Below are 14,419 nucleotides of genomic sequence, written 5' to 3' on the forward strand. Positions count from 1 at the left end.
GTATTTCCGAACGATTTTCGATAAAGAGACTTATTGGTGGTGTTGCTTTGACGGATTTTGGCATAAACTCATATGATGCTTAAAATTCTATTGAAATGAATTTTTGGCTTCATGTTCCGACTTTGAGAAGGTGGTGAAAAAAGATGGACAGAGATTACAGGTGTACGGTAATCAGAATTATGTGGACTGTATTCATCAGGATATTTGGATGCTAAATCATTCGGGACTGTTAAACGGCTGTAAATAAATTAGCTGACCCTAGTTAACTATAACAAATTACTATTTATTAACCACTAAAGTACTAGTAATAAGTAAATGAATGATCAGAGAATCTGTCTGATAACTGTATAGAATGAGTTCACTAAAAAACAGTCTTTGAATTGTCTGCGTACAGTCTTGAGGTCACTGAGAGTTCTGATGATAAATTAACTGATATTGCACATAACAAGTTCACTGATGAGTTAACAGCTGAGTTGAACTTCACAGAAAATTGTAAGTTTTCCTGTGCTGGTCTCTGCACCAGGAGTAGTCTGGATTTTTTGAGTAGTCTTAGTTTCATTGTGTTGGCGTCAGCCACACAGACACAAGTGAGTTGTTCGTGCGTGGATCGTGTGTGTGTGTCTGTCTATAAGGCCGTGAGGCGTCGAAGCCGACATCGTTTGCGACTCTTGTAAGAATGTGCTGATGCGGACCAACATAAGCTTGCTGATGATGTCTTCTGAGAGATAGACTGCTTGATGAGTTCATAATCATCACTACAGATGATTGACTGATGAGTTATTCCATTTCTGATAAATATTCTGAAGAGTTCTTTAGATTTTCACTAGAGAGTTATACTGCGTGAGTTCTCTGCTAGTACACACCCACCGAGTTGACTGTTACAACGAGTTGTCTGTGGGTTGGCATCATCCGATAATGCCCAGAAGTCGTTTTTACCGGAAACTCTGCGTTCTCGAAGCTTCTACATCCTGTGAGAAGGAATATCTACGCCTAGAAATTAATTAGGGCAGTCTATAGGGCGTAGATGAGTTGGCAGGAGAGACCTTGAGTTGCCTAGTTAGTAGGTAGGGAGACAAATGTCAGGATATGGATGAAATACTCCCGACCAAGTCACAACAAGAGTCAAATATTATTTTATCGGACGAATTATTTCAGTAAAGAAAAGATAATCTAGTTCATTTTGTTGACAAGAATAGACCTCTTTTTGATAAAGGCTTTGAGAAATTAGAAAACCTTAATCGATTGCCTGACCTATAAAGCGTATACTTTCCTCGAGATATTTAAAGCGACTGGTAACAATGCAAAAAAAAAGGTTGGACTATCATCCAACAAATATTAATAACAATGGCTATGTTTCTACCATAGGAAGTTGAGTTGAAAGTAGCGTTTCCACCGGAGTTGGATTCAAATGCAGAGTTGAGTTTAAAAAAGTTATAGGATTTATCAGTTGTACTATATTGTGTTGTACTGTATGTACTGTTGTAATTACATTGACTTCTCAATTTTATATAGCATAGGTTATGTTGTGAGTTAATTATGCATTCTTTAAGTGTTTCATATAAAAAAAATTCCCAATTGTTTTTATATAAAAAATATATCAATTATTTTTATATAAAATATTTCATTTTCTTTAAAATATATATTATTTATTAACAAAATCGATCAATGTGAAAACGACTATAAAGATTTTGAAGAATTGAGATCAGATTTTTCATTAAATAATGAAATAAATACATTTCATGAAAAATATTTTAAAAATTCGAGGGACTAAGTTTAGATTCTTCATCTAATGAAAAAGACAACACCTTTTTTGTTCAATATGAAGATTTTGAAAAATCAAATTCAGATAACGATACTGATTATAACATATATAATGAGATGGAGGAACTAGACTTTGATAATGGAATTGGAATAGAAGACACGAAACCTCAAACGACAAGAAACATTTGGTCTGATGAGGAAATCAGCGTTTTGCTTTCGGAAGCAAAAAAATTACAGATTATAAAATTATTAGACTCAAAGAAACTTTGTCCTAGTGATCTGTACGGAAGATTATCAAAAAAACTTCAAGAAAACGGCTTTATTCGAGATAAAAAACAAATAACATAGAAAATGAAAAATTGAAAAAGTAATTATTGAGTGAAATATTTTATCATTAATTTTCTTTTAAAATTGTAACAGGTTTCTTAATAAATTTTTTTTTATAGAAGAATGCATGGCAGTAGAAAAAACATTGAATACCCGTGTCTGATCCTCCGTAGTATAAGAAAAATGTAAGTTTTTTGATGCACTACACGAATTATTTGGTACTCGACCGGTTGCCAATATAATGTGGTATTGATTCAATATCGGTACCATCTTCGAAAAGTATGTAGTTTCTGGTAATCAATACTTCTTAAAAATATAAAAGTTTAACTGTTTTAATCGAAATTGGTTGGATAAAAATTGGTAGAACGTTACAATGCTGCAAATGCTGCAAACATTCAAACTTTATTAAAAGGGATAGGTGAGATGATTTCTGCAACTTCAGCACCAATTTATCCACAATGGGCTTATCCTCCGACTTATCCCAGTCATCCTTATGGTGTTCCTTTCCAAACATCTAACAAACATTACTCTTCTGTGCCAAAAAGTATAATAAGTCGTCCAAATGACTCCTATAACTCACAATGTGATAAAAATTGTGATGAAAACAAGGAAAATTAGCACATTTTCGAACTATGTTGTGAAACCTAGACAAAATTCAGAACAGTTTATTTAAAAATATTATAGTTTGATGATGCAAACGAAAATCACAAATAGTAAAAAAAATTTCAATTACCTGGAAATTTTGGGTTCAACAGGTCTTTTTTGTTAGTAACTAATGCATTTACATAAACCAAATCATAACAAACCATCAACAGATGGTAGGAATTGATAAGATCATCAGAAATATCAGTATACTTTCGAAGGAGTGCATGGAACTGCTTTGTGTCTCTGTGATCTTTGTGGACGTTCAATATCTTCAGTCGGGCTCTTAAATATACCCGTAAAGATTGGTTGATATTCTTTGAAGATTACCATAAAAATCATCTGAGGTTGTTGCACTTGTTGCTGTTGATAATAAATTACAAGTTGAAGTAAATTTGTTCAGTAATTAATAACTGAATAGCTAACCCCACTTAATTAAAGAATTTAAATCTGGTCACCTTGCCAGTAACCAATAAAAACACTCATCACTCGGACCAATTAGGGCCCATCAACGACGCCGAATTTCGGACTTCACGAACTTTCTCGATGAAGCTCGATAGCCGATCAGTTTCTGAACCGTGATCAACGACGCTAGATTATAGCTGTCGTGCAAGCACTCATTTTTCTTTGTTCTGCATTCATTCTACTCACTTGTACTCATTGAGATAATAACTAGTGCTCAACAATTAACTTCAGCAGCTCACTGAATCTATCTTGTGCACAATAAACTCATAGATTGTAGTGTATTCATAATTCTTGGACTCATTGTGAACGGCGTGGCCTTACAACCCACGTCGTAGTGCATTCATTCTGATAATCATACCATCAGTATCTGATTTTTTTGAACTCAAGTGAACTTATAAACTTATTAAAATATAGAAAACTTGTGATTATTGTTGCCTATTATTTAATAATGCTTATCAGTGTTAAATAATTTTTGTACATCTTCGATCGAGTTAACCCGGCATTTTACTCATCCTATATCATTATAATACAAAATTTTATAGATTAAAAGTCAATTATTGTATTGATGCATAAAATAAATTAAAAATAATTATTTACCTTAAATTTTCATTTAAAAATCAGTCAAAATTGACGAAATAAACGCAATAACGGAAATTGGAGCATGTAAGTTTTCAATGCTTCTCGTATCATGTCACCATTAACATTGAAATATAAAAGAACATTATAATTTGGTTGAGGTAATAAAATATAAGTTCGATTAGCATATTGCATCCATCATAGATTAAACTAATCTTGATGAGCTTCTACGAGATTATGTAGTACACAACATGCTGATATCACGCTTAGTGCAAATGAATGCTACAATTCAATACGTTTTAATATAGTACGCTAGCGTGCTTTTAGTCGACCAAAGGCCATTTCAACTAAAACTCTATTCTTATTGAGGTAGACATTGAAGGAACCTTATTCAGGAGGTAGCTGATGATTTCTTATGAAACCCTTAAGTAACCAGGGTAATAGAGAATATGCTGAATCGCCAGCAATCATGAATGGTATTCTTGTACCATTAATGACTCTATAAACCTATTAAGAAATAAGAAATTCATTAATGGTAAATATAATGTATCTAAAAATATTTTCAAAGTTGAAAGTTAAATTATTGATTCGTTAAAAATTGTACTGATGAAAAATTCAATGACCAAATTAAAAGTATATCTGTAATAACATTTCGTACATAAAAATGAAATTACACGAAATAAACTGTTACAGCTCAGTAACAGAATAGTATTTTTTTCGAGCCAAGACCCAATCGTCCTCTACTCATCATGGGTGCGGAGACCACGTAAAATACATATGAAATGGAGAATTGAAGAAATAGGAAAGGTTCTGAGAGCTTTACAAACTACACTGGTGCATTTATTTTTCTCAAAGAAAGATAGAGATTTGTTTTTATGGTAGTCAATTCTTTATTTAATTTCTGTAATCGTTTTACTCACTAAATTGTTTTACAGCTTGGCTAACAGGTAGCTAGGTAGTAGAAGGTTGTATACCAGTGGAAGGCTGCAGTTGCTTGGTTTGGTTGACGCTTCGATTCTCGGCGTTGGTGCGGTGTCTTTCGGCTTGTTGAGATGACTTTATGGTTTTATGGCTGCTTTTGATGAAAGGTTGGCGTTGCCTCATTGGAAATCTTCGTTGAAGCCTCCTAGTCGACTGATCTTCTTTCTTCTTACACTCGCGATTTTTCTTTTAATAATCTTTATTATAAGATAAAGAAAAATGGAATTTATTTGAGAGAAAATCCATGTAGGATTATTTAATCTCAAATGACTCAATTTCAAGCCCAATAATTTATATTTGAATTTTAAAGTTCGATTGTTTGTATCAAGAATTAATTAAGAAAGTATTCTGAGTTTAAAATCAAGCTGAGTTCGGATTTGCACCGTGCCCAGTAAAAATTCGGAAGAGAGTCTCTTGTGTCCAAGTCCGCCCTTTTAAGGTGCTCTTCGCGCATCTTTTGGAAGCTTTTAGATTGGCGTTCTCCAGTCTGAAGTTCTAATTAATTTAATTACTTAGGCCTAACCCTAATTTCCTCCAATTATCTACGCATTTTTTCCCTTCTCCTTTTGTTTAGTGTCTGGCGCATCTTTTTGGCTCTAGGACTCTCCCACGCAAGATTCACCTATGTTTACATAGCATGCGCCTCAAAGCTCTATGTCCCCCACATAGTTTTTGGTAACATTTTTTTAGTAAAAGAAAAAATTCTGCGTTAAAAGTACTCATATATATAGAGAGGGTCCCTATTTTTATTGTTTATAACAATTTAAAACTTATTATTCAAATATTACTATGATCAATAATCACTTGTTAGTAACAATGTTCAATTGTTATGAACACAATTCCATATTATTGACAATAATTATTGACTATTATAGTGTCTTTAATGCTGTTTTCTCAATCGAGAAAACGAGACACGAGTTTGAAATTCTTTCATTGCTGATTTTGTTTTCCAAAATTTTTTTTTGATGAAACATTGTCACCATATTTTTATACATGTATTCTAATCGTTTAATATTCATATTTTTTTGAAATTTCGAAATTTTGTCTAAAAAATGGTATAATTCATAAATTGAGAAATTCAGGTCATTTTCCATTTTTGCTCGTTTTTTAGTTCTGCGAAAACAATGGCCAGACCGATTTCGCTGAAAATCGAATCAATTGTAAGTTACATAATTACGCGTCGAATGCAATTGGTCCCACATCGATATCATTTTTTGTTCTCGAGATAATCGAGGCGAAAAATAATTCCGAACGCACATACGTACATACGGACACACAGACGTCCACTGGGAAACGATCGTATTCGACTCTAGGGACCTTAAAACGTGGAGATATGGCAAAATTCGGGATTCACAAAATCGGACCCATTACTATAACTTCCCACTGGGAAGTTAATAAAGGGTCTGTTTCTTTATCAGTATTAAAATGATTTTGAATATCTTCTAGCAGGATAGAAGAACTTAGGTCACTGTAATTATTTATATACATAAACAATAATTGTTTTGAAGGAGACTTAGTGGTATTAGTCGAATCTCTAAGAAGATTTGATGTCAAAATACAATTAATAATTGATTGCATAGTAGCATTTGCAAAACTACTTATTTCAATATCGTTTTCTAATCCATTGATTGTAATCGCTCAATTATGAAATTTATGATCTGCAAGATTATGACTACTATCAGAAATATCTGATTTATTTACAGCCCATTGAAAATCGAGTATTTTTATCAGGCGTCTTTCGTTAAGTGCAATTTCTCGTTTATTTACGTTTTAAATTGAATTACGTTTTAATAAAAACATAACTTATAAATATTTTAGCTAATTCCTATGCTACATAGGTGTATTTTTCGTTTTTTATTTCTCTAAGACAGAAGAAAGTACAACATAAAAAAGTCAATTATAAGAGTATCATTTTGTTATAATTATTCAACAACCAACTATTTCTCCATTCAACTGTAGGGAACGTTTCTCTATCAATAATGTCTAAAATTTATTCAAATCGATATGCAACACGCAGGATACATTTTTCATTCTTTGGAACATACATGTCTCTTTGTTAGACAAGAAATAAGAAAACATCACAAAATTAACGTAAAAGAGAGTGATAACAATACGTAAAGCAAGAAAGAAGGCACTATAGGAACCTCAACGTGAAAGTGAGTGACAAAAAAAGGCACATTCAGGAAGAAAGAACACATGATAGAACGCTTGATGAAGTAGAGTGAAAAAGTGAGCGAAAAAATCGTGAATAGCAGAAATATCGCTGTTAGGGGCGTGGCTTATCTATGACTCTGTCAATACTTAATGAAAAATTCTTGTTTAACGTTTGATCGGAAGCTTATAATAGAAGATAAGTACCTATCGAATATGAAAGCATAAAATGTAGTAATTATAAAGATATTTCCATGTAAAGATGCGTTGATGACGTCACACAAAATTTTTTGTATATAGAGTAGTCGGTAGCCTCGGCGCTCATGGGAGAAAGAGCGCGCTAGTGAGAATCAGAGAGAGAGAGAAAAAGGTGAATGTGCACTTGGCGCCGAGTATTTACCACTACTCTAGATACCATAAAATGTGGAGATATGATGAAGATTCCAATTGCACCAATCGACCCAATTCTAATAACTTTCCAATGGGAAGTTAATATAAGAAAGCATAAATGTGAGTGCTAAGGCACCACAGAGCTTCTTTTCTTGGGAAAAAAATAATCTGCAGAGTTGAGAATAAATTAAAAAGATACAAAAAAATTTTTGAAAAGAGAAATTGATTTTTTTGATGTGTCAAAAAAATTGATGTGTTAAGCTACGTCTTACTGGTTGACGGCTGTGGCGAGGATAGGTGGTCATTACCTGTAGCAGCATAGACAGGTTTAAGTCGATCAATGGAGATTGCTGTCAGTGCACGTTTGTAGTCTACTACAAAGCATTTGTCGTAGCGTGAGACGACTCGATATAGACTCTCATGTGGTGAAGAGAAAGACTGCTCCATTCTGCCGTCTCTAACCAGCACATCGGAGCACGTGTTAAGATTTCTGAAACAGAAAACAGAACGTCTCCCGTGTCATGACGTGTCAGTAGAAGTATGACGTTCAGCTGGTGTCGCAGTCATGTCTTCTTCCCAGACAGCACGAAGACCCATGAGAACTGCTGGCAAAGCGTCACTGAGCGAATCTTGCTGTTGAAAGTTGAAAACGCTTGATTAGCAATGTAACGTATCGTTGTATCTAGTTTCTCTTGCATTGGGGACAAGATTTTGCCCATTCTCGGCAGTCTTTGTTTATCTAAGGCCAGACGTACCTTTTTGCGACGACCTTAACGGATGATCTTGTACCAGGATGAGCCAGTGAGTGTAGGGTCTCAAAGATCTTTCTTTAAAATTTGTGGTCGTTGTAGAGCTGATAAAGCTACGGGTCGTTAGCTTGAGCTGTGGCAAGTTCCTCAATGTTGTCGTGTCTGGCGATGTGTTTAATGTCAGTCGTGAACTGCCTAATGAAATCAAGACGAAAATGCCAGGGTGAAGCTCGTTCTGTTCACTGCTGGAAAGCATGAAGCAAAGGTTTATGGTCTATATGAATAACGACATGCCTACCTTTAAATACGTGTTGAAAATGTCGAACTGCTTTATAAATCGCGTGAATTTTATGGTCATATGTTGAAAGCTTTTGAACAGAAGGCTATAGCTTTCGACTGAAGAAGGCTAGTGGCTGCGAGGTGTCATTGATTGGCTGTTGCAGTGTTGCTCCGATCGCAAAATTAGAAGCATCGATAAAAATTGTCTATTGTGCGTTGTTTTCAGGATGCACAAGCAACGTGGCGTCAGCTAGTGCTTGTTTAGTGTCGTTGAAGGCTTCAAGAAGCTCTGGAATCTCGTTTACCGGGTGTGTGCCTCTAACGTTCGGTTCTTCAAGCACTTTGTTTAGTGGGGATAGAATGACTGCAATATTCTTCACAAATTTCGTGTAAAAATTGTTTGTACCCCGGAACGCACATTGCTCTTTCACTGTCTTGGGAAAAGTAAGCTTAAAAATTTCGCTCACCCTGTCAGGAAGAGGTTTAATACCTGACTTATCGATGATGTGACCCAAGTATTTGACTGCGGAGGCGCCGAAGATTGACTTGGCAGTGTTTATGACCATTCCGTAGTCTTACAGTCGTTGAAATAATATATGAAGATGTTGCAGATGTTCTGATTAATCAATTGATACAATAAGAAGGTCATCAATGTAAGCAAAGACGAACGGTGTGTTGCATGTCACCTCGTTGATGAAACGCTGAAATATCTGGGCAGTGTTGCGTAAGCCAAAGTTCATATACGGGAACTCAAACAAGCCAAAAAGAGTGATGATGGTTGTTTTTTCTATATCCTCTAGAGCTACTGGAATTTGATTAAAGGTCTAACTGAATTAATTGTTGAAAAAAAAGTCTTCCCGTGCGGATTGGACGAGTAGTCTTCTAAGTAACGAACTCGGTAGCGATCAGGAATCGTCCTGACGTTGAGTGGTCTGTGATCTTCGCACGGGCGCCTTTCACCAGCTTCCTTGGAAGCAAAATGTAGTAGTGATGACCATGTTGCCCTTTCGGGTCGTGTAAGGCCAAGTTAGATCATCTTACGCAATTCTTACCGTGCCGTTTTCAGTTTGTCAGGTGCGATTTTTCTCGCTTTACAGGCAACAGGTGGACCTGGAAATCTATTTTATCGAAACTTCAATTGAAGTCATGACTTTTCCACGTGTAGAGAGTGTCGTGATTCCATCAAGCATTTGTTTTTTTCGGTCGACTAATAAGTCAAAATGACTTGAAAAGTCAGCTCCAATTATAGGTCGAGTGACTCCAGCAATGATTAAACCTCATGTGAAGTCACGCCTGAGATCAAGATTTAGTGACAGTGTTTTACAACGTAGGGTAGTATAGCAGTTTCGTTTGCTGCTAGTAGGTGATATCCGACCAGCTGAAGTGACGATTTTTTCTATTTGTCTGGAAATACAGACATGTTTGAGCCGGTGTCAATATAAAGCTGGGTCTTGGATGTGCTGTTTTCCATGGAAAAGCGGTGAGTCATCGATTCAGAATCACATTCCACCGCTAGTGATTCTCTTAGTCGTTTTTCTGGTATTTGTAGCCAGGGGTGCAGTTTTTAGCGTCTTCACCAAATTTGTTATGGTAGAAACAAACTCCAGGTTTATGAATACATCGGGATCTTGATCGACTACGGAATCGATCCCGTGGTCGGCTGTGTGAAAAGTCTCGCCATCGGCTAGAGGAAAACATTCTTTTCAACCCCGCCATTTGTTTCGTTAGGGCGGCGATTTGACTAGCGATATCATTTGTCAAGGTTGATGGTGTCGCTGCGACTGCAGAGGTCGACTTTCGACTCATATCAAATACCTCGTGGACTTTGTCAAGAATTTCAGCGGGTGGTCGATTAGTTGGTCAGTCTGGAAGGCAGCACATCCATCTTGATTTTGGAACATCTTCGTCGATGCCTGGTACAAGTGCCGTAAGGTGTTGTAAGAGTCGTGATCGGCATCATCAACGCGTTTCTCAGTGTCTGGTAAGGGGAGAGGACAGGCACGCTTGTTGTAATGACCTCTACCTCGAGCGCGTACTTAGTATCAGTGAGCGGTAAAATATGGTAGAATTTGTTGAGCTTTGTGACTATTCTGTTGGTGCTAAAAAGGAATTCGATTTAGGCAAACCATAAGCTAGGTCGTTCGCTACTGAACGTGGGAGCTCGGACATTTCCGGTTGGTAGAGGCTTGGCGTCAACAAATTCGTTGTTTGATTTGGACATCGTTGAAAAACACTAGAACTCACAAAATCGAGTTAGAAACACAAATTTGCTTACTTGTAGTAGATTCTAAATAGGAAAAGTGTAAACAAGTTGTTTACGATGAGCGCGGCACAAAAGAAATCCCTCGTCGTCGAGCCTGTTGACTCAAAATGTTCGCGAAAATTTTAGCACACTGACCACGAAAAACAATAATTAATATGCACTTAGGCACTTTTATCACGATTTTATTTGCACCAATGGTATCCCTTAAATGCACATTGGTACAGCATAGTGTCTCTGGTTGCTCAGGAATGCACCAATGATAATAAAAATAGTCACTACGGCACAAAAAATCACTTCACTCGACGCGAAGCACGTAGTCAAAATTTTACGCGGGAAAATAATTCGTAGTTTCGCGTAACTAATAAAAATCCGAAAAAATCACGTCGGGGTCACCAAATGTAGCGGATCATGGAAGGTCGGGTTGTATAAAATGAAAAGATTCGTACATGTAATACAGGTGATCTCTTTTTTGTTATGTACACTGTACTGGGTAAAGCGCAATATGACATAATACAGTGTTCGCTATTACGGACTGATAATTAGGGTGTAGCCTCATTCATGTCCTAATTAGTAGGGTGATCGAACCGACGACAAGTGTCGATCAGTATCGATCATACCCGATTATAAATATATCGAAACAAATACAAAAAAATATAAATGTGAGTGCTGAGGCACCACAAATATACAACATTTGTCAAAATCTAATAGACTGTCATCCGACTACTTCAATGCTGCAATAAGAAAAAATGGTTTCAAGCTTTCACTTTGAGCTCTGAGGTTTGATATAGGAAACATACACCTTGAAAGACGAGAAAAATATTGACTTGGTACAATAAGAAAACTTCGGGATGAGTTCAATCAAAGATGCTTACAGTTCTATTCTCCGGATCCTTACGTTACTCTGGATGAAATGATGGCTGGTTTTAGAGGTCATGATAGTACGACATAATTCATTCCAGCAGAACCGGACCGATATGGTAAAGAATTTTTCGATGGGTGGATTCTACATCACATTTTGAATCCAATATAGAAGTTGTAGAAAAGCAGCTTTTACAAGGAAGGAAAATTAGTAATATACCATATAATATTGTGGAGACGGTTCGCAATTTAATATTGAATATGGAACGAAATATTACAATAAACAACTAGTTTCTATCTATTCCAGTTGTCTTTTTAAGTATTATAGGACTACAGTTGCAGCATGTTATCAGTTGCAACTGTTAATAAAAACAAACCGCAAATACCACCAAAGTTTTTAAAACCAACACTTAATACTGCCTTAAGGTTATCATAGGAGGTTGCGTCAATAATTACTAACCAACTCATTCTCAATCAGTGAGAGGACCAGTAGCTGATCAAAATTTAAAATTATAGATAAGGGTGTAATAAAACTCTTTGCCCTGCTCTCAATTAAGAAGCAATGGATAAACGATCGATAACCAGTAGCTTGACTCGGCGGTTGTCTGTCTAATTAAGAAGACATCACTCGGCATTCCTTGTTGTGCCGAAAAGACATCAATGTGTTTTGTGAGTCTTGCAATTGATTATACAAAAGCGAACGTTCGTGAAGTTTTAGAAAATATCTATTGTATCGTTAAATTATTATTATGTATGCGGTGACTCTTTAAAGCCGTATTATTGTAAATATATTCATAAATACTGAATCCCGACATATCTCAGGATCGAGGGAATACTTAGCCAGCGAACGGCTTTCCAAAGTGCTGTATGCATGACTTGGACTTCTCTTAAGTCTTAGAGCATGTTGCAATGGCAATAAAAATTGTTTCGTCAATTTAATAATTAATACTCATTTTTTTAATTATCGGAGTCATGCGATCACAAGTGATGAAACACACCATGCGAGACTCAAGCTCTCATTTCCTCGTTCGCTAAATAACAATTGTGCTTTCGAAGCTAGCTGGTACAATTACATCAATTGTTCAAGGTCATTTGTAAAATCAATTTCTGATTATTTTGGTAAGTAAAACTCGATTGTCCTCTTACCTGAGAAAGAACCACTCTCTATCTTTCGTACATAACCGAGCCTCTATTCTTAACAAGAGATAAATGTGAAGTGATCCGCAAATGTCGAGTATCTTCTCAATGAGGACCATTACAAGAATTAACCACGAGTGAATGCTTTTTTTCAAATGAAATTCTTATGCTTACTTACAACACATCTATATTATTACAGACAGATTATTTTAAGATTTGGCAACTCTGCAATCAAAATCTATTGTGGTAAATCCTTCATTGGTTGACCAGATTCATTAAGTGATGCATGATGACCTATCTAAGGTTAACATAAAGCTTCTTAGTGTACACTCTTTTCCACTCTAAATTTTCCCTTTATAAATCACAGAAAATTGAAAAATTGCTTATTAATGATATGTTATATTAGATTCATATTTAGTTGTTACATCTAATTAATCCAATAGATACATTAATAAAAGTTAATTGATTATTACAAAATGAAATCGCTAGAAGAATAGAAAAAAAAAATTGTCCGTGATTTTTCTAAGCATTTTTGATAAAATGATGTTGAAATAATTAATTGTTGAATAATTTAAAAAAAAAAAATTAAATTAAAAAAAAAAACTTTATAAAGTCTTAGTATAGGAGTTAATGATTCGACAATTCATCCATTAGTGGATGTGGAATGAAGGCATTTTAAACGGGGCTTTGACTTCCCAAAAATCGTATTGTGAACAACATTATTCTGAAACCATGTATCATTAGACCATTCAAATAAGAGATTGGCGCTAATTTTCACAGGTATGTGGATGTATATATTTTTTTCGGATAGTCACTCATCATGTGATAGTATATTAAGTATGCACTTCAAAAGTTCGAGTCAATGATAAGGGCTGATTTAATCTTCGAGGTGCATATAATTTTTTACATACTAAAGGTTAAATAAAAGGGTTAATAATTTTAATGACTGTTTTGTAGAGATTTAAAAGACCGATTATAGACACGGTGGAAAGAGTTCCTGAAACTTTTCAACTTTCCAGTGGTAAGTAATATTAGTGTGTCCATTTTTGCGAATCTTTAGTTCTGACATATCTACACGTTGCAAGGTCTCCAGAATCGAATACGGCAGTTTTTCTGTGGACATATATGCGTGTGTATGCACGTATGTGCCTATGTTCGGACAGTCGTATGTGCGTTTGGAATTTTTTTCGTCTCGATTACTTTTCGAACAAAAAAAGATATTAACATGAGACTAATCTTATTCAATGCACGCAACTTAGAATTGATTATTATTTCAGCTAAGTCGGTCCAGTCATTTTTATACACTATAAAAGAACTAGAAAAAATGGTAAACTAGTTCAACTTTATCATTGTTTCACTGTAAAGTTAGTCGTGTGAACTCTCGTGTTGCACTGAGACCACTGAAGAGCACTTTATTTATTTTGTTTAAAGTTTCATTTTAAAATTATATTACTGAGTTTTTTATCAGGCTCTTAAGCTCAGCTTATCAGACATAATAAGTGAGCACTTATACAGCCTGTAACTTTGAACAAATTCGACGAAATCTACCTAAAAAAGTCATCGATTGATGTTTCGCTATAATTGAAAACAATTACTTATAGGAGTGTGCTAAATAACTTTAATTTTATGGTTTATAGGTTTTTTAAGAACAAGTACATTGCCTGACGAGAATGGCCACTTGGATGGAAATCTGGCACTGAAAGACATTACTATGAGTCTTGGTTGGGTGAAAGAAAACATTGCCGCATTTGGAGGAGATCCCAGCCGTGTAACAGTAATGGGTCATGATACCGGAGCAGCACTTGTAAATTTTCTCCTCCTTACTCCATACTCTAAAGGT

The 14,419-nt window shown here is 35.4% G+C and overlaps 1 protein-coding gene across 2 annotated transcripts in view; it reads left to right on the forward strand.

The window, feature by feature from the left end:
- LOC118071034 (neuroligin-1-like) overlaps positions 1–14,419 on the forward strand; it is a 267,425-nt gene that overhangs the window by 212,280 nt on the left and 40,726 nt on the right. For both annotated transcript variants that reach the window (XM_035089972.1, XM_035089974.1), the window contains one exon: positions 14,217–14,417. In XM_035089972.1, coding sequence (XP_034945863.1) covers positions 14,217–14,417 — 201 coding nt within the window. The remainder of the gene's footprint in view (positions 1–14,216; positions 14,418–14,419) is intronic.

The sequence above is a fragment of the Chelonus insularis genome, unplaced genomic scaffold (assembly GCF_013357705.1).
Source record: "Chelonus insularis isolate UGA/USDA-ARS -01 unplaced genomic scaffold, ASM1335770v1 contig_71_pilon, whole genome shotgun sequence".
NCBI classification, from domain to species: domain Eukaryota; kingdom Metazoa; phylum Arthropoda; class Insecta; order Hymenoptera; family Braconidae; genus Chelonus; species Chelonus insularis.